This window comes from Poecilia mexicana, unplaced genomic scaffold (assembly GCF_051168715.1).
Source record: "Poecilia mexicana isolate PSO_F unplaced genomic scaffold, ASM5116871v1 scaffold_4, whole genome shotgun sequence".
NCBI lineage: Eukaryota > Metazoa > Chordata > Actinopteri > Cyprinodontiformes > Poeciliidae > Poecilia > Poecilia mexicana.
The window spans coordinates 10462157-10482413 of record NW_028263373.1 but is presented as its reverse complement, the minus strand read 5'-3'; the positions used below and the strand labels follow the sequence as shown (position 1 = coordinate 10482413).

General features: G+C 40.3%; 1 protein-coding gene across 1 annotated transcript in view; it reads right to left on the bottom strand.

The window, feature by feature from the left end:
- sema6bb (sema domain, transmembrane domain (TM), and cytoplasmic domain, (semaphorin) 6Bb) overlaps window positions 1-20257 on the bottom strand; it is a 173121-nt gene that overhangs the window by 51209 nt on the left and 101655 nt on the right. Inside the window, exons 6-12 of the mRNA XM_014994751.2 lie at window positions 16455-16553; window positions 14172-14262; window positions 11426-11545; window positions 10805-10893; window positions 9810-10027; window positions 1776-1907; window positions 353-502 (exon numbers count right to left, since the gene is read on the bottom strand). Of these exons, the coding sequence (XP_014850237.2) occupies window positions 353-502; window positions 1776-1907; window positions 9810-10027; window positions 10805-10893; window positions 11426-11545; window positions 14172-14262; window positions 16455-16553 (899 nt within the window). The remainder of the gene's footprint in view (window positions 1-352; window positions 503-1775; window positions 1908-9809; window positions 10028-10804; window positions 10894-11425; window positions 11546-14171; window positions 14263-16454; window positions 16554-20257) is intronic.

Here is a 20257-nt window from a genome sequence, read left to right as displayed (position 1 = left end):
GAGGCAAATCCGATTTGGCAGAGAAGGTTTGTTTGAGGTAAAGAAAAAATAAAAGTGCAGGAAAAAAAACCCCTGAAAAATCATGTTATAATTGTTCAGCTAAAAATGATAAAGCAGGAAACGAATCAGCCTTCCAGATTTCAGGATGCAACAGCTTGTTGATAATTATTATATATTAAAAACCAGGCAGGGTAATAATGGTCATGTTCTTCATTTTATTGCATATCTAACGTCCTGAAAACATACCAACCTACCACAGAGCTACACTTCACAAAGTCTTGTATAATTTATATTTAATTACCTGTGAAGTAGGATGCAAAACAGCCGAGCCAGTTTTTCACCGGGTTCTCACCTGACCATGGTCCTCACAATCCAAGGTCTTTGTCCGAGTGATGGAACCGCTTCGTCCATCAGGGGATGGGTCTTGACGAAGTTCAGCATCTCGTCGGGGAACGAGTTGGAGGAATTAAACTTGGATCCTTGGACGGCGCAGCCACCGGGTCTGGGGACAACAAGACGGCGCGCGTCAAAAAGAGGGGAGCGAATCGATCTGACAACATCAAGCCACTCATGTCTCCATAATGATACATTATTAAGAGGACAGTCTAGACTGTCTGAATGACTCACATTCACATAGAAATTCTTTGGTAGCAAGACTCCAATGAAAACAGAGTTTTCCTCATTTACTCTTTATTTTCCAACATTCTTCAATATGTTTTTCCAAAATGTTATTTTTATTTTTTTTTATTAAAACCTAAAACAAATGTTTTAGGTTTTAATAGGGAGCCTACAGCAGACGACACTTTAGTCATGTAATGAATGCCTGACTGTGAAAATGCCACAAGTGGTACAGTGACATGCAAAAGTATCCACACCCCATGTACTCCTTCACATTTTGTTTTGGGACACCCACAAACTTCAACATATTTAATTTGGTGACCAACACAAAGTAGTAACAAATTGTGAAGCGGAAAGAAAAAGAAAAAAAAAAAAACAAGCCGTAATTGATCCCGTGTACGCTTTGGGTGGCTTACGTGGAAAGGCAGCCATTAATTCCTGTTTTCCTGATGGCTCAACAGTGCTCTGTAAAATGTTCAAAGCTCAGAATATTGTTCTCTAACCCAACCCTGCTTTCATCTTCACCACAGATTTCTTCCCAACTAGTCTGCTGCTCTTCTTGGTCTTCATCAGGCTGTTTGATCGTTGATGTTCTCAAAAATCCTTCACAGAACAGCTGCAACTTGTGCCAAGACTGAATTTCACAAAGGGCAGTCAGATTAAGTGGGTTAAATACCTTTTCACACAGCACGATTATACATTTTATTTGTAAATATATTTCCTTTTTGCTTCACTGTGGTGGAGTACTTTGTGTTGGTCTACTCAATAAATCGTAAAAAACCCAGTTATCTACACGCTGAAGTTTGTTTCTTTAATGCACAAGTGTCAAAGTCCAGTCCTCAAAGACCAGTGTCTGACAAATCTTAGATGTTTTTCGGTTCCAGCACACCTGACTGATCACTGGCAGGACTTAGAAAAAGGTGACTACTTGCTGAGGATGTGATTTAGCCATTCGATTCAGGTGTGTCGGACCAGGAACAGATCTCACAACATACACTAGGTATGAACACTTTTGCAAAGCTCTGTAAAAAAAAAAAAAAAAATACACTTTTTGCGGTGGCATCATGTTTCAGAACGGCATTGTCATTCTCCCAGCTTGTTGATAACAATCTGAAACCACAGGTGCATGCATTGTGAGCACCGCCATCTGGCTTCACCTTGGCTTTGGGATGAGTTCATCTGGAACAGGCGTCCAAATAGACTCCGGAGATTTCTGCTCCTTAAACCTTCCATCAAACACAGCAGCCAGCTGCTCCATGTCAAAAGCGCACACAGCCGAACCCGGTATGCTGCAGAGAAGGAGACGGGATGGTGAGACGGAGGCAGATGAAGCACTTTGAGCTGACACAAAATGACTGTCAGCCCCGTGTCAAGCCAGCTCTACTCTCCAACAAGGCAGCAGAGAGAAAAAAAAAATAACATAAAAAGGAAAGAAAGAGGATTGAACCCACACTAAAAAAAAACCCCCAAAAACCTAACGATAAAAATAAACTCAGATGTACACACTGTAAAAGAATTCGGAGCCCAGCTGAGATGACAAACTCTCTGCTTTTTATTTTTTGGGAGCCTACAGCGGAGCATAAAGGAAATTATGACTGATACACACTGAGAATAAAGAAAGGAGAGACAGTATCAGCTCTGGGCTCATCGTACATAGATATGCAGCAGATAGGAAAGCTATATTAGGCCCGAGAAAAGATCCTGGCGGAAATTCCTGGAATATAAAGCAACAATAGGAAATGAGTCACTCAAAATTCAGTTCCCCACAAGGAGGAGGAGGGAAGGGTTCTCGTAAAGGAAATGAACCCACAAAAACATTCCAGTAAAAAGCCCGGCGCACCTCAGAGGCTGTTTAACCGCTCATGAACCCGGCCGCTCGGAGAAGTGTCCGGTGCACCCCCGTGCAAATAAACACAAAGAGACATTTACAGCAAACCAAGAGGCGTCCAAACAGTCAGGCTGTCTCTGCTGAGCCTGATGCTACATTTGTGTCTTTTAAGGCACTCTGAGAAAAGAGGGGAGATCTGTCAGGACGAGATAAGAGATGAGTTTAAAGAAACAAAGAAAACACCATGCTTGCTGCTCCACTCTGTTGTGAAAGTGTCCTCGTCAATGAGTAACTACGTACACGGAGAGAAATCTTCGAACTACTTTAGGAATATCCACAGAGACCGAACCACTTGTTATCCGCCGCTGCATGAATTTCAGCTGTTTGTTCCTTTTTCTGTCTTTTACTTTAAAATAAATGTCCAGCTGTTGGTTTTTAGTCCCTCTTGGGTTATGTTCTGAGCTCAGGGTCACTTCCAGGAGTGTGTGAAGGGAGCGGCGTTTGTTGGGATGGATTTTCTGGCTGCAGCTGGGAACCGTGCTCTCACGACGTGCTACTTGATCGGGTCAAGCTGATCTGTATTTATCATTTACAGACATTTACAAGCAGGGAAATGACTCAAGCCTGGCTAGAGAAGCGAAGCAGTAGTCATACAGTGATGGGAAAAAGCATTTACCCCCTTAATAGGATGAGGCAATAGAAATATCTATCCTGATACACATGTGACCAATATCAATAGAAAACACGTCTGACGGAATCCAGAACTGCACAGCATTCTGGGGGTTGTAGGCAGGTAAGGTTAGAGTATCAACTAACTCACTCACTCTTTGGTTACCTAGCAACACTTGCGGAATAACTACTGCGCAGCAGCACTTCCAGGTTTCAGCGACCATCCCTCAGAACTGCTTAAAAATAAAAAGGAACGACGTGGAGTGAAAGAAGAAAACGAGGAAATTGTGGTTAAAAAAGGAAATGTCATGTGACCGATTTGATAGTATTTTGAATATTTAAAGCACTGATATGAAAGATTGTGATACATCAGCCCAGTCATAGTTCTATATAGATTTTCTCTGATTTGCTCGTTTGTCACACTGATCCTCTTTAATATCATAAAAAGGTAGCTTAGATTAGATTTTTTTATTTTTATTTTTTAAAGCAAATGATCATCACACAGACAGTCCAACATGGTGGTGGCCGTCTGCTGGTACGGAGTGCTTTGCTCCTTTAAGATGTGGGCGACTTATGGTGGAGAAATGAATTCTACTCTTTCACACAAAATCCTGAAAGATGACGTCTATTTGTGAACTTAAACTGAAGCACACTTGGCTTATGCAGCAGGACAGTGATTCAAAGCTCTCCAGTAAATCCATCTCTGAATGCCAATAAAACAAGGCTGACTGAAGTGCTGTGGCATGACCTTAAACGGGATGATTATTCTAAAAAAAAAAAACAAAAAAAAAAAACACTCCAATATGGCTGAATTACAATTCATGGAAAAAGAAAAAAAAAGAGCAGGCTGAAATTACCATAGAGATGTAAAAATGTACTTTTTGGAAAAAACCTGACTGCAGCTGTCGTCACCTAGTTATAAAAGCACAAGAGCAAATTACTTTTTCACATTGAGTCAGGATGACTTGGATTTTTTTTTTCCTGTGATAAATGAAACAATTATCTGAATACTAAATTGTCGTATTTACTCTTTTTTTTTTTTTTACTGCTATAAAAAAATACTTAATGACCAGAAACATTTAAGTGTGTGTTATGTGCTTCGGGCACATTATGATTTTTGTCTATTTTCTCTCTGTTTTCTTATAGACTTTAGTTGAATGACCTTTTGTTAATATAATTTGGAGTTTGGATAATTTCTTATTTTTGATCGTTTGATTACGTTAATTTGTGGCGCTGCTGGTCCGCCTATAAATAGGCTGGGTTTCGGCATGTTGGGATCTCCGCCCTTCCACTCGCTCCACCACCACCGGGGACGCGTCTCGACGCGGTGCGCACACGTCCAGTCGCTGTGGGCCACAGCTGACGTTTCCAGCCTGCCATGCGGTATTTCTGTTAGCCTTTGTTTGTTTGCTTTTCATTGTGATTTTGGCCTGGTGGGACCGGTTGTCCTGGTTTCGATCTTTCTTTTGCATTAGGTTCTTTTTTGCTTTAGTCCGGTACTAGTAGGGGCTTCGACGGCCCTGTGTAGGGTTGGCCCCCTGCTGTACCATTTTGTTCTGTTTGATCGGCTCACCAGGTCCAACTTTCTGTTAATACTTTTGGGGTTTTGTTTTTCTTTTTTTTTTTTTTTTGGGACGCGGGAAACTGAGGGCATTTAACTCTCTTTTTCTTCACAGAAAATCAGAAGCAGTTGAACCAAACAAACCAAAGTTCAAGAGAGTTTAAGAATAAAATATTTTGCTGAACACTCATTCTTGTCTCGTGTCCTCAAATATGTTGTGCCCTTGGTGGACGTAACAGTGTGATAAAAGCGTAAAACAGAAGAAGTCTGAGGGGGCAAATACTTTCTCACAGTCCTTTAAATGTGTCCGATGCAGCTTCCCTCTAAGGACTGAAGGCACCAGATGTTAGATGTGATACGTCTGCCAGCTCTGCCAGCTTTCTCTACCCTCACCAACCTCTCCACCCTCCCATCACTCTGCTTGCAGGTCACTGGCTTTGCCCTGTGCATGACTCCAAATCTAACGGAAGAAAGCCAAAAGGCCTCGGGCTGTTTTCCTCTCACAACTGTCTTTTATTATTCTCATTTCCAAAGTAGTTTCTCTCACTTTCTTTTGTTGATTTTTTTTTCTCCTCCTCTGTGGCTCTTCGTTGTGCTTCGTTTTTATTTTCAGATAAACTTCTGCAGGCTGGATGCATATGCCGTCTGTTTGAATGAGCAGCCCTATTGTTTAAAAACTCTCAGACGGCATGAAATTGCACATCTTATCAGTCACATGATGGGTTCCAGAGATAAGTGAGAAAAATAAGGGAAAAAAACAACAGTCAGGAGATCTTTAATCTAATCCTTTAATTATAGGATGCAGCTAGTTATTCTCCACATTCCTCAATGAAATTGAAATAAAGATCTGCTAAATCAATTATCTCCAGAAAGGATACATCTCCAAAGCAGCTCAAATTGATCAAGCACAGAAGGTCATACTATATTTAATAATGTCCATTAAAAAAAAAATAAAAAATTGCAACTCATGAGTTCAAAACTACCAACTATCATCTGTTATTCAGATAAACTTAGAGGCGGGGCCAGCCCATGATTGTGTCGGGACCTAAGCAGAATATCATTCATGGGTCCACTTCCTGCAAAGATCATCTTTATTCATACAGATTCTGAATGGTCAGAGTGAGGGATGCAAAGTTTCATGCTTTGCAGTAAAAATAAAAATAAAAAAAAAACTTCCATAATTTGGAAAATGAGTTGTAAACAGTCAAAGAGTGCAAGAAACGTGATCTCACCTAAAACACAAACTGCACAAAAACCTATAGCCTATTCACAAGTCACAATTTAATATTTTAATTAAAGATGTTTTCCTTGAATGTTTACCACTGGTGCCTTGAGCTGCTTTTAGGTCGAGGTCCAAATATTCTCCACACATTTCTCTCGTGACACTGGTTTCCAGTCGGACTCGTGGAGCGTCATTCTCCAGTACCAGTTTCTGTAACTTCAGCTTGTGACCTTATTATGTATTCCTTTGCCTAGTCTGTTTGTGGGCCCGCAGGGCGTGCAGGAGGTTTATCCTGCACATCTGTGCAATCTCCCCAGTGTCGCATTCTTCGTGGCATCATAAACCTGTTCTCCTCCTTCTCCTCGTTGCTGCTGTGTTTTTTCCCAGAGGGACATCCGACTGTCACGCAGGATTCTCCGCACGGAAAGCCAGAGACGGCGTCCCGCTTTCAGGGCGCACGCGATTTCATTTACAATGCGAGGGAAATTATACACAGCTCTATTAAACCCAAAGAGCCCACGTCAGTCAATGCAAATGGCAACTGGCAGAACAAAAACCAGCTAATACTGAACCAGCCAAAAACTTTTTTTTTTTTTTTCTTTGTTGTTGCCCTCGTACTCAGAATCTCCATGGTATATTTTGGAAAAAAAAAAAAAAAAAGAGGCCAAAAAACATTCGGTGAATGCAGCTGGTACGTGGTGGTAAAATAACCCCTGGAGAGCGTGGGCACAGGAGGAGCTGAGCTCCCGCAGAATGTAGAACAATAAATCGTCGACTTCATTTCGTCACTCCCGTACCACGGTGCGGCCTGGTGGATGTTGCAGCGGGCCAAGTGGTAGGAGTGAACAGCTATTACCTTCCTCCAAGGTCCTGCTTCATGCTGTTTCCACTACACTCTGCCAGCCAAGGCAATTTGTCTGGCAAGCACTTTGCCGGCGTGCCGCAGCGGGCCACGAGGGGCCTATGGGGAGTTTTTGCAGCTCACCTCACACGTTCTCTGCGATAATTCCTGCTCATTTTCCTCCACCTTTACGCATCCGTATCTTTTCTCCGAGAACCTCCATTTCTGCCTTGCCTGGCGGTTATTTAAAACAAGACCCAAGGGCAGCTTACCAGAGCACGGGTTGACCGTTTGTGTGTGTTTGTGTGTTCAGGTGGTCCTCCCATCCTTTGTGCAGAGAAGTAAAAGCTTTTATCAGGGAACTGTTTTAATTGTTTTCGGAAAATGTGCTTATTTGTGTACGAGTCTGCATATGTGAGGCATCCATCTGACTCTGCAGGCAGCGGCCCACTCTCCCGCGGCGTATTCTTCCAAACACGCAGATAAGATGCAGCTGATGAAACACTTTTAGGTCTCAGGGAGTGGGAGGCACACGTGTTGTCCATTACAGACTTCCCTGTCCTTGGACTTATCATACTTCTCATCTTCCATTTTGTTCACACCAATTTTTTCTTTCTTCCTCTGTCAGTAGCAAAGATGCAAAAGATTTACTATTAAATGATGTATTTGTTTATATTCCAAAAAAAAAAAAAAAAAAAATGCATATATTAATATGCTGGGATTAAAAAAAAAAAAAAAAAGAAAGCTTGGTAGGTTTTCCAGCAACCATAACTCTAAAAGGCATTTTATTTTATTTGAATTTGTGAAATTTAGGGAGTTCCTTATGGTGCGAGCGATTCGGCTTTATTGCATCACAAAATTGTTGCTAGAATGTTAGTTGATATTTTTATATTTAAAAACATAAACAAGATGTCGACATCCCCAAAAACGTAACATACCTGGTTAAGCTACATCACAACACTGCAAATTGTGTCTTATTGTCTCCACTCTACTGTAGACACTAAGGTGAACAGAGGCACTGACAAAAAATAAAAAATAAAACTTTGCATGAACTTCAAAGACTCAACACTTTATCCACAAAAATCCCCTTAATTTCCACACAGTTAGACCCAAGTTTTAGTTTCAGAGTCGTACCTGACAAGGCGGTAAAGAGCGCTTTTGGTTTCAGCTGACTGATGCCTCCATTTGGAGTTCATGAAGTGCTTGAACTCCACATGCTTACTTTTGTGATCCAAGTACAGAAAAAGGCTTTTTCTCACATCATTCCCAAACACCAGCTGGCATGTTAAGAGTCCCATGGTTGTTATGGTGATCCAAACATACCACTTTGCTCTGTGCTGCAGATCGCTTACACTGAGCTCTGGAAGCTTTTGGAAAACTCAGTTTTTTTTGGGTTTTTTTTACCTCCATTACAATCCTTGTACTATAGCTCAGTATCTAGTGGCAAACCACATTTTTTACCGCAGGGAAACAAAAAGTTTCTACATTTTTTTTTTTTTTTTTTAACAGGGACCACACGAGGTTTAGAACGACGCCATGTACAGTGATTTGTGTAGATGTACTAAAAAATGCGTAGCAAGGAGATTACTCTGTGTGAAAGAGGAAATGGGAAAATAAGTATTGGAAACATCAAAGAATAAGCAGAAATTAATTCCTCTGTGTGCATTAGTATTGTTGTAATTAAAGCATAGCTCTATATTTAGATCATAAATAGCTCATCATGGGGTGTACATAAATAATATTGTCTCGCATTCCCTTGTTTCCTAGCTCAACAGTTCCTCTAGTTTACTGCTTGTATTGTATTTGAGCCTTTAAATTCCCCTCAGTCTCCATGTTGCTCCTTGCGACCCTGACCCTCCACCACACTCGCTTCCCATCTTGACCTCTGCACCTTGACATCACCACTGAGATTTTTCTGGAACTCCGTTGGGGTCCGTGGGAAGACTCGCTGTTTTTAGCTTCAGAGATGAATGAACAAACAGCAGCGGTTCAATCAAATTTCAAGGTGTGCCATGTGAATGCGACTACACACAGGGGGTGGGGGTGGGGGTGGGGGGTCTGCCTAGGTCTCTGTTTGAAGGAGGCTAAAATGGGTTTTTATTCATGTGGATCCAGCTGTTCTTGAATATCGAAGCTGTTTTCCTTACCCATTTTCTGTGATTTCAGTCACTAATTATATCCATCTCCAAGTAAGCAAAGCTCTGACAAAGTCTGGGTTAGATAACACGGTATATTCACTCTTCAGATTTTTTTCCCCCATTCATTAGCCTGACGTGCAACTTTCTTCAAGACGCTGATAAAACACAAAGCTTCCTAAAACAGGGAGCAGTTCCAATCCCCTTAGTTGGATGTTTAAATAAAATGCTGGTGCAAACAACGTCCACAAGCAATTATCAGTTTTTAAAATCATGTCTGTCAGACATGACTTTGCACTACCAAAAACGTGACGGTTCAAGCGGTAGAAGTAACGCCTTTTTTCTCACCAGAAAGAAAAAGAATGACTAAAAAATGGAAATAAAATGTGTCGGACATGGCTCGCCACAGAAGGGTCTCCTGTCAAGGGATAACATGATGAAAATTATTTGTCTGGAGCCCTGAACAGGTTTTCTTCTATTGCTCGTTTCCATATCCAATAAAATGGAAACGTGGAATGGAAAGTGCAACAAAACATTACTGTACATAGCAAGTGATGCTGAAGTTGGTACGGACAGGAATATATTCACTTTAATGCTAAATTCACATCATGGAGAGTCATATATTAATGGAAATGGTTTAAGTTATATCAACCTGCGTCATAAGGCAAAAATATAAAAAGCAAATCTAAAATAAACAAAACAGTATTTTTTACTGAATCGGCAAGGATATGTTCCATAAAGTTCGGAAGAATGCTGAGGAGTTGAAAAAAAAAAATATGAACAAGATGAGATGCGGCACGCTGTCAAGGTAACTGTGAAATGGGTAAAAGCCTCACTTTTACACTCAATAAAGTTAAAGTTCTTCTTAAATGGTTAAATTATGTTATCTTTTTGGAATCTGTGAGAGGGGGGGATATATGTGCGTGTGTCGTTACCTGTTTGCTGGCGTGGAGAACACGCCCAGGATGATGTCCCTGCCGTGCATCCTGATGACCGGGCTGGTGGAGTGCAGCAGGTTGAAATAGAAGTGGGAATCTCCGGGAATGGAGCAGTTGAGCCGGGCCTTGAGGAACGACGTCCACTGCTTCTCCAGGACGCGCTGCGAGCCGCCCTGGTCGCGTTTGCACACGCGAGCGACGCGCGACACCACCACCTGTGAACGTCAGGCCACGGCTGGCTTTGTGACGGGACCTCATAACATAGACAAAACCCTCAAAACCGACGATAAGCTGGGGATGTTTGCATTTTTATCTCCAACAGGAGACGTTCGAAAGCTCTTCGGCTCCGACGTGATAAGTCGTTTGCGTGCCATTTGCAATGCGATAACCCTGATTGGCAGATCATTGTTTAATAACGCTAAAATCGGCACCAATTATTCATGAAGATGTCAGCGAATCCCCAAAATTGGTTCTTTGAACACCCAATTCCGTCGGCGTTTGAGCATCCATTTACTCTGCTCTCTGTAAACACGTCAAAGCCAGAAACCTTCTGCAAACACTTCCCCCAGAATGTGAATTGCTCATTTATTAGATTTGGCACTTCACAAGCTTTTCAAATGCGCTTTAAAGAAAGAAATTACTTTTTTAATAAAGATGTGTTATCAGCACAGGAAATGGCATTAAGACTATAACAATCAACATCTTTGTCAGGGTTAGCAGAATCACGCTCTGTGTTTTGTTAGATCAGATGCGCACGCAAACAAGTGAAAATAATAAAAGGTCATTGTGGCAGTGAGTAAAAGTGTCGTCGCTCCAATGTAAACAATACTGCTGGCTCAGCTTCACCTTTCATGTTTGTATTCTAAACAATGCATTCATATATTCCTGCAGACGTCCTTTTAAAGCGTGCGATGAAAAGACGGCTCCCTCCTCTGCATGAAAAATTCAGACACAAAAGAGGAAATACATTTTCATCTGATTTCCTTTCATACCTTTTCCAAGTAGTTGAACTCCATGGCTATCTCTCTGAAGAAGAAGTAGATGTGAGGTCCCCACTCCACGGCGCTCACAAAATAGGGCTCTGTGTTGTTGTGTGGAAGAAAGAACGCATAGATGGCTCGTGAGAAATTACGCACCCAAAAACGTCTCCGTTTGTGAATGCAGCATTAGTTCCCACAACGCCGGAGTTAACATGAGGGCAGGGGCACAGAGGGACCAGCCAGGCCTAATTTCATTACATGCTGAAAGGGGATTTCACAGCAAATAATAAGAGAATTATGTCTCGCTGGCATTTTTTTCTGAGACGCGACTCTCATGCCGATTCGGCCAATAACTCAGCCAGGACTTTCTGCGACACGTGCCAACGGTAACATCGAATTTGATGCGCAATCAGTCTGCCGAGTCGAACCTCAGCTGCCGACGCATCCATCAGGCTTCCTGAGTAACGTGGACGTTCGACTCAAGCCTATCCAGCTCTGACGGACAGCGGGAGCAGAGGGCGTGGATTCTGAACACAGGAACACACCGCGGCGGGGGGAGCGACTCGCTTAAGAGCACAAACGTACGAGCGCATCTCGACGAGCGCGCGCATTCACGCCAGCGCCTGTTGGTACCTCTGAACCACTTGGAGTCGTGCTTGATGGTGCGGAGAGCGGGGCTGTCCCCAAGGCTGCGATAAATCACCGCGTCAATGGCCAGGAAGTCTGTCACCGTAGCTGTAAACAGATTCCCCTCTGAAACACACAAACACACACAGATACTGGTGAGCTGAACAGAATAAAAAAAAAGCAACTGTAAACAGAGAAATGCAAAAAAAATTGACAGACCCCTGGTCGCCCTGAAAATACTTCTGTCAGCTTTGTTTTGTTTTTTTTTGTTTTTTTTCCTCCTGCCAGATCTTGATCCTTTGAGATCTTTGGTTGTTTTATTATTATTCTCATTGGAATATTTAACTTATTTTTGGACAATCTTGTGATGCAAGGCTATCGGGCCTATGGTAGAATTCCCATTATGTACTTCTTGAGACAGTTTTCATTTTATTTTGATGTGATATTTTCATGCACTCTTTTTCTAAGTTATATAAATGTTGCACTATTCAGTGGAACCATTCTACGCTGGTGAAATATTCTCTCTGCCACTTCCTGCAACACCTTCAAGACTGATCTGTCCTTGAACTGATGAGTTGGAGAGGCTCGACTCTAAGGACGCTGTGCACATTTTCCAATTTCATTTCTATGCTGGAAATATTAGGGACTGCTCAGTTTTTTTTTGTTTTTTGTTTTTTTTTTTTTTGCAAAAATGCTGTGGCTTGTGTTAAAATCATCTTTTGGTCAATTTGATCAACACAGCAAATTGGAGCCATTTCATTGCTTTCTATTTTTAATTCATTACTGCAAACCATTTTGTACCCATCTACCAATTTTTTTAAATTTGTTTTGGTCACATGTCTGTGTTTTGTAATGTGAGATTAGGACAAATAAGCACACCAAAATAACACACTTTGGCTCACAAAACCAAATTTCCTTACATAAGGAAATATATGTACAAACTGAAACATCAGGTGGCTGACTGCTCTTGTTTAGTAAATGGAAAAAAAGAGTCAGGAACAAGATTACCAGAACCGGAACAGTATAAAATAAATAAGCGGTAAAATTTAGAGAACTCGGGTGTTTTAGTCAGACCCAACTTCATCTATCTTGACACCGATTTCATCAAAATGAACCTCAGAGGTTTTTTTCTTCTCAAAATCTTTTCTTCAGATATGAATTCCTCACATGTCAGCCTTCAAAATGGTTCCCCTTAAAAAAAAAAAAACTTTCATATGGAGAAAACAAAAAAAAACAAAACAAAACAAACAAAACACTGACTTTTAAGACCTTATTAGCATTTGGGGTTACGAATGGGACAGATTTGAATTTTAAGACACTAAATAAACCATAAATATCACATATGTGACTTGTTTTAAAACCTGGGATTCAAAAACCAAACCTTTTTGGTAGACCATTCTACAGGAAAAACATTTTTAAACAACTAACACTGGAGAGAAGATCTTTTACAATAGGACACCCACACATTTCTTATCTCCTCAAATGGTTTAAATCACCTCAGGTGCACATGATAAGCTAATCTGCTGGACTGATAAAGTGAGAACGAACACCAGGGAGATCGAAAGAGCTGTTTTAGGTGTCAGAGAGAAGACATTAGTGGCATGCGAGTCTGATACACGTCGTACAGATTTTAAAATAATTGAAAATCAAACATTTCACTGTATGTATTAGAGTTTACAAGTGGAGAAGCAAGTTCACTATGAAAGCAGACTGCAAGATACAAGCCTTGCAAACAACAGTCAAAAAAAAGAAAAGACTCTTCAGATTTAACTTTCATAGAAGAGAAAACTGTTGCTCTCAAAGAAAAGCATGAAGGTCAGACTGAAGATTAGCAGAGCAAAAACAGAACAAAGACTAGGAGATCTGAAACAATGTTATTTTGACAGATCACTCTAAAAGTTAAATATTTGGACACCACAACTCAGGACAATGTTGAACAACTGCATACTTCTAAAATTAGCAAGTTTTAATTGAATATATAATTTTTTACTTCTTCATCTGTTGGGTTCATCTGTTAAACACCTGCAGGATTCATGGTGTTTAAATGAACACTGAATAGGAAATTCACCCGTTCATTTTAAATATGTATAATAGTCTAAACAGCAAACATATCTTGTTTTACTTATTACATAATCAGTATTTCAGAAATACTGATATTTTTGTCTACACACTTTGAGGTAGTTGCTAAGGTTTTTATACATAATATACATTCATTCTGCAGAAAAAGTTTCATAGCGGTACTTTATCGCCACAAGTCCATAACAAGAAGTGACGCATAAGTAGAAATCTGTAATCAAGCTGAAAAATGCTGAAAGCTGACGGCTTCGTTTTTAACACCGTTTGAATCTGAGAGCATCATCCACTTAACTATCTGCAGAGACAAACGATGGCAGCCTAAACTAATTCAGGCCATTATAATCAGACACAATAAAGCAAAAATGTTTGTTATCGTAGACATGACAGCTGACAAGACTAAAATATTACTGCAATAAAAAAAGAATATATGATGACTGTTCCATAATGGCTCTCTGCAGTTTGTTTTCACAGAGCTGACGATCACATTATCAGTGAAGTGAGGTAAACAGGAAAACTGCAGAGGAAAACTAATTGAAGCTGAACCAGTACGGCATATTGAAGTGTCATGCATTAAGTTTCATGGAGGAACCGGGTTATTCCTCAGTTTTTCATCCCTGTCCGACAGCGCCGTACGAAACGCAGGAGAGGTGCATGGAGCCTGGAGGGAGCATCTTACCAGCAAACAGAGCAACGTTGGCGTGTTTGGGGTCATAAGGGCATCTCGCCATCCCATTGACTGCGTCACCTATCATCTCCAGAGTGTCGCCCTTAAAAAAATCATGCAAACAGAAACACAAACAGGTTTCAATCACGGCACTCCAAACAATATAAATGCATCCATGGCAGCATCATGAAAACAAGCCACAAGAGAATGGCAATTAGACAGTGTTATGGAGAGCGCAAACTAATGACTCAGTGGTGGCAATTAGGCAACAAGAGAGTCACATTCTCATACATAAATAAGAGACCAACACACACACACACACACACACACACACACACACACACCCACACACACACACACACACACACAAGCACCCACATGAAGTCTAGTTAATAATTCACACAAGTTTTCATCCCATTATTATACCGTTCTGCATCTATATGGTGAAATCTCTGCGTCTGTGCCAATTACAGCACATGTATATTTAAAAAGGTAGCCAACAAGCACCTATTTCAACCGTTTCTGGAGAGAGAAAAAAACAAAAAACAAAAAGCACAACTTTGAGTGCCTTCCATCCACCGTCGAGAGCAAAATCATTTATAAATGTCATTTCATTAAAACAGAGCTATAAATAAAAGAGCAGCTTGCATTGCTAACTAGTCCCCTGAGAAGCAGACAGCCTATCAGGCGGAGACAGGTGTTGTAGGGCGTCATTAGTGGCTGACAGATAATGGGCCAGGTTTGTTTCTATGTTCCAATGTTGCACCAAATCTGAAATGTGAGAGAATGAAAATAACACTGATACAAAAAAAATCTTTGATGGAAGTCCCCCCCCCCCCCCCCTCCATTTTCCGACACTGTATTTCTAGCTCTGACTACTAGGCTGTGTATATTCCCTCAAAATCTCTGCAGAATGATGCGAAATCAGCTGAGCCCGTTATTAATATTTATGTGTATTTCCCCCCCCCCCTTCAGCGAGTCTCGGGTTGTCGCCATAATTGAGTGAGACAGGGATCGCTTGGGAAAGTGGAACGAGACGTGTGGAGGAGGATTCAGGTGAGCTGAAAAATAACTTGCTGGGTGGAACCTTCAGATTCTGACAATTGTTTTTTAGGGACAAACTGTTTGCGTAATACTCGGAAAATGTGAGACAATTAGCTGAATCACTGCATTTGACTTGTTGCTTTAAACTTTGAGTCTTTATATGTTTACTTCTTTAGAGTTACTTGAGTCTTTATATGTTTACTTCTTTAGAGTTACTTGAGTCTTTATATGTTTACTTCTTTAGAGTTACTTGAGTCTTTATATGTTTACTTCTTTAGAGTTACTTGAGTCTTTATATGTTTACTTCTTTAGAGTTACTTGAGTCTTTATATGTTTACTTCTTTAGAGTTACTTGCAAATGTTTTCATACAGCTTGAATGTTTTTTTTTGTTTGTTTTTTTCATTTTGCTATGTTACAACCACAAACCTTGACGTGTTTTATTAGTGCTCTACGTAGTAGGCAAACAAAATTAGTGCATAGCTATGAAGTGGGGGGAAAAAATAATTTAAATTTGTTTAAACCGAAATCTAAAAAGTGTGATGTGGATTTGAAATTACTTTACTCTCAAACCCTAAATAAAACATAGCACAACCAGTTGCCTGCAAAAGACATATAAATAATAAAGTATGTTTTTTTTAAATGTAGGAGTCTGCATTAAAATTGATGGTAAGCTGGAGAGAGAAAATTCAAATGAAATACATCAGAGTTTGTGGTGTAAATTGACAAATTGTAAACAGATTCAATAGGCTGAATACTTTTGCAAGTCACTTCATTTGGAATTTGTTTTTCTTTCACCACAAGCAAAACAAAAAATAAAAATCCAACCAAGTAAACAAGTCCTGTCTCCAGCCTTCAGGCCACTTTCTTCACCCTCTTCTTGTTCCCCCTGATGTTCTGCCTTTGACTCTTTAACGGGCAGGCCTGAAAGTTTAACCACCAAGAAATAACAAGTGTTTTTCCCCTGAAAAACAAGGAACTAAAACTGCCAGACAGAAAGGATAAATAGCTACTTGGGAGGAAGTCAACACCTCCTCAAGTGCCAAACAAACAACCCAAATCAAGTCGTAAGCTTTCACCTGAGCAGACGTACTAATTGCACTGCTGAAGCAAGCTCTCTGATCGGAAAAACATAGATACGCTATTTATCAATTATATTAAAGCAATTCTATGAATAACTGAGTTATTGGCTAGCCCACAAAAATGTCTGACAAAGTTAGAGCAGAGCTGGTGGATGTGACGCGGTTGCTTACAGTGTAGTTGGCACAGAGCGGGTTGAAGGCATTGGTGCCACACAAAAAGAGGCCCCCCTGTCTGCTGAGCAGCACCTTGATAAAGTTGCGACATTCATCCTGTAGGAAGGAAAAAGACAGAGAAAGAAGGGAGAGTTTAATGTGTAGCAGGAGTTAAACAGAACAAAATTGTGGTGCAGGGAGAAAAAGAAAAACAAATACAGGAACTGATTATCCAAAAATTAAAAAAAAAAAAAAAAATCCCTGTGTGAACTGAAGCTTTTTAGCTGCCTGATGTGAGGAATTATTACACCATTAACGCTGTCAATCATATTGATACACTCCAAAGGAAGCCTGCAGAGACTTTAAGTGCCTACCTGCTACACACATGTGCACGTAGACAGCTGTTTTTGATTGACAGACTATAATCTAAACCAGCCTCAGGATTTTTTTTTTTTTTTTTAACGAGCAACAGACTTAAGGCTAATTTCAACAAGAGGAATCAAACTCTACTCAAAGCCAGCTGGGCGACTCAATCAAGTTGTGTCGTCGCAGTATCCTCGTTCCGTGTTTGTTCTTCAGAACGAGTCGACGTGCTGTTTGTAAGGCGCCAGATAAGAAGCTGCTTCCCCCCACTGCAACAAGCAGCCAATGAATATAGGCACAATGAAAGTTAATCCCTTTTCAGTCTGCTCTCTCAATAAATGTTAGCACAGATAAACTTGTACTGTCAGGCACGCTGGTATCAAATTCAACAACGTGAATGTTGTGTTGTATTTTGTATTTGTGTAGTTCCTTCCACAAGTATTCATACCCCTGGAACTTGTTCACATTTTGTGACTTTGCAATTGCAAATATCAGAGTTTTTTTATTTTTTTTTATTTTATTTTTTTTAGGAATTCTAATGATAAACTAAAAAGAAGTATTACTGTGAAGTGAAAGGAAAAAATGTCACCTGGTTTTCAATTTTAAAAAAATCTACAGAAAGAATTTAGGTTTTTCCACACTTAATTCTTACAGCAGGTTTTCATAATCATTCTGTTTAGTTTCATCAGTCCTACCATTAAATATGGAGCTTCCCTGAACCTGTTGCAAAAAATGACCCACACGGCACAATGCAGCCACCACCGTGTGTTGCCTGTTTTACCATGGGGATAGATGGTTCAGGGTGATTATATTTATTTGGAATTTAGTTTTATTGTTTCACTAATTAAGTGCCATCTGAGGTCAGTTTTTGGACTAGATTTTATTTAGTGGTATTAATGTGTGAATAAATGTCCAACCATCTTTTAGCCCAGTCAAGTTCTCTGAATCTTCTTAGGGAGGTGATTGGTTAAGTAAGGCTTTTAACAAAGTAAAATGGGATTAAATAAAAAGATTTTCATTTGCAAAAGAAATGTGATTTTCAATGTTCCTTCTACTTCATGAATATTCTCCACTTTTTCAAATAAAACACATTGAGTTTCCGGAGGTAGCACGGCAAAATGTGAAAAAACGTTAACGAGCACAAATACTTTTGCAAAAAAAAAAAAAAGATTATCTGAAGAAATCTTTTTAAAGCATTTGGGAAGAAATTTCAGCTGAAACTTTTTAAGATATAAATGTCAAAAATCTGTGACAGCAGCTTGGATTTGCAAAGACGAGCAAGTCACCTGTAAGTGGGTGGTGATGCATAGCACATCAATGGTAGTCAACAACCAGCAAATCCCCTTCCTCAAATGGCAAGTGTCCCAGCCAGCATGGCACCAGAAGTGACACACACACACACACACCCGGATACACAAACACCAAATGGGGTCTACTTCAAGACCAACACCTGCACTGATGTCATCTGAAAGAGCAGCGGGGCTGAAGCAGAGGCTGCAGAGGAGGTGATAGCTGATATGTCAAAGCAAAGTGTGAGTGTGTGCGTGAGACGGGGATCAGAGAGAAAGCAGTGATATGGGAGACGAGTGAATGTTATTCCAGATGCTCCACCCTGCCCCTCCCCCTTCCCCCCTCTGCGTTCCCACTTCGCTCCCTGCAGGGTTCTCGTTTTTCACCGGAAAAACAGACACAGGAAAGAAGGAAGTGTTTTCATCTTCGAGGATGCAGGGCTCTGGCGCTTGGGGTGTTTGGGGTGTGTCGAGTTCGAGCTGTTATTTCTAACGCCGCAGCAATAGGTGACAAACTGTGTCGAGGCCGTGCCAGCTTATCCGAGGGCATGCCACTCGCATACATGTGGCATGCGCGCCGTACAGTGCCTGTAACTCATCTGGCGATGTTTATCAGAGCACAGATGTAAGCTCACATTGGGGAACCATTTGCATGCTGTTTGTTGTTGGGTTGTCAGCTTGGTTTGATCGGCAGTGACAAAGTCAGATGAAGCACTCCTAATAACAGCCCAGTACAACTGCCAACATCTCAGAGAGGGGCGTGAATACTAAGAAGTCCCAGACCACCGCACAAAATGTCTTCATTTGGTACTGATTGTACAAATAAAATGAGCGATTTGAAGATTGCGGGGTAAAAACAACACTTAGAGCCTTTGTAGCATCAACAATTGAGCTCTGATTGCCATTCCCACTTTGGTACCATCATCAGGATGTATGCAGCGCTGCATACGTGCAGCATCGATTTATCCAAATTCAAATATCCCAGGAAGTGATTCTGCACTTCCAAGAAGGAGTCTTTATTCAAAGCCTAATTCTGCACACCGAATTAAAGCTTTATTATGCTCTCTCCACACAAAATCACAAACCAATTATAAAGGATCAAACAGTGAGTCACTGATTTAAATAATTACATATAAATCCAGAGGGTGTGTGTCCTGTTGTCTGCCTTTTCTCCCACTGCATTCCTCTTTTTTTTTTTTTTGCATACTCGCTTTTGCAAAATCCTGACAAAATGCCACGTCTACAAGCTGACAAAGTTTCCCAAGACTCAAACGACTGCGAACCTTCTCCCATTCTCTGTGTAGCCGTGTTGCCTGTGTCCTAAACGCTAACCTGCAGCAAAAAGGAGTAAACGAGAGCAGAAAACAGAAGACTGAACTCTATGTTGTTTCTAATAATTTAAATTAATAACTAAATCAGGTGGGGTCAGTCTGGCTAGTCACAGTGATATTTCAAACAATTTTATGGAGAAATATTTCAGACTTATATTTAATATAGAATACATTCACTTATCATTTTTGATAATTCAAATATACTTCTTCACTGTATTTCATTCAGTGTTGGGATGGGAAATTATCGTATGGTTTATCCTTAGTGTAGAAACACTTTATACTGATACAAATTAGTAAACCTGTAATAATGATGAATTTGACTTCAGCTATCAAATGTCAGTGTGCAAATATAAAGTATAAATACATAAACTGTAAATATAATAAAATAAATATGATTAAACGAGCAGTATGCAAGCCACTTTTTTAATAAAAAGGAAAGACAGAAGGTTGAGACAGTGCAATGTGTTTTTTTTATTGTTTTTTTTTTTTATCAAAAGGTAATTAACCACTCTAGTTGTTAGGTATCCATTGTGTTCATCAGAGAGGCAGCCTGGGGGAAGAAACTGCCTGTGTGTTTTTTTGCAAATACTGCTCTATAGAGCGGATCTGAAGGTTGAGTTTTAAACAGACTGTGTCCAGAATGTGTGGTGTCTGCAGAAATATTAGTTGCCCTTTTCTGACCCTAAATCTGTTTGTAAATCCCTTGAACTAATTGTATGATTCTTTAGGAACTATTTTCACTGTCATCCTGATGAGATTTTCAATAACTACACCGTTTCCATTTTAAAATAATAACCACAACTATTGCTTAATGTTTAGCAGTGCAGTTGAACTGTAT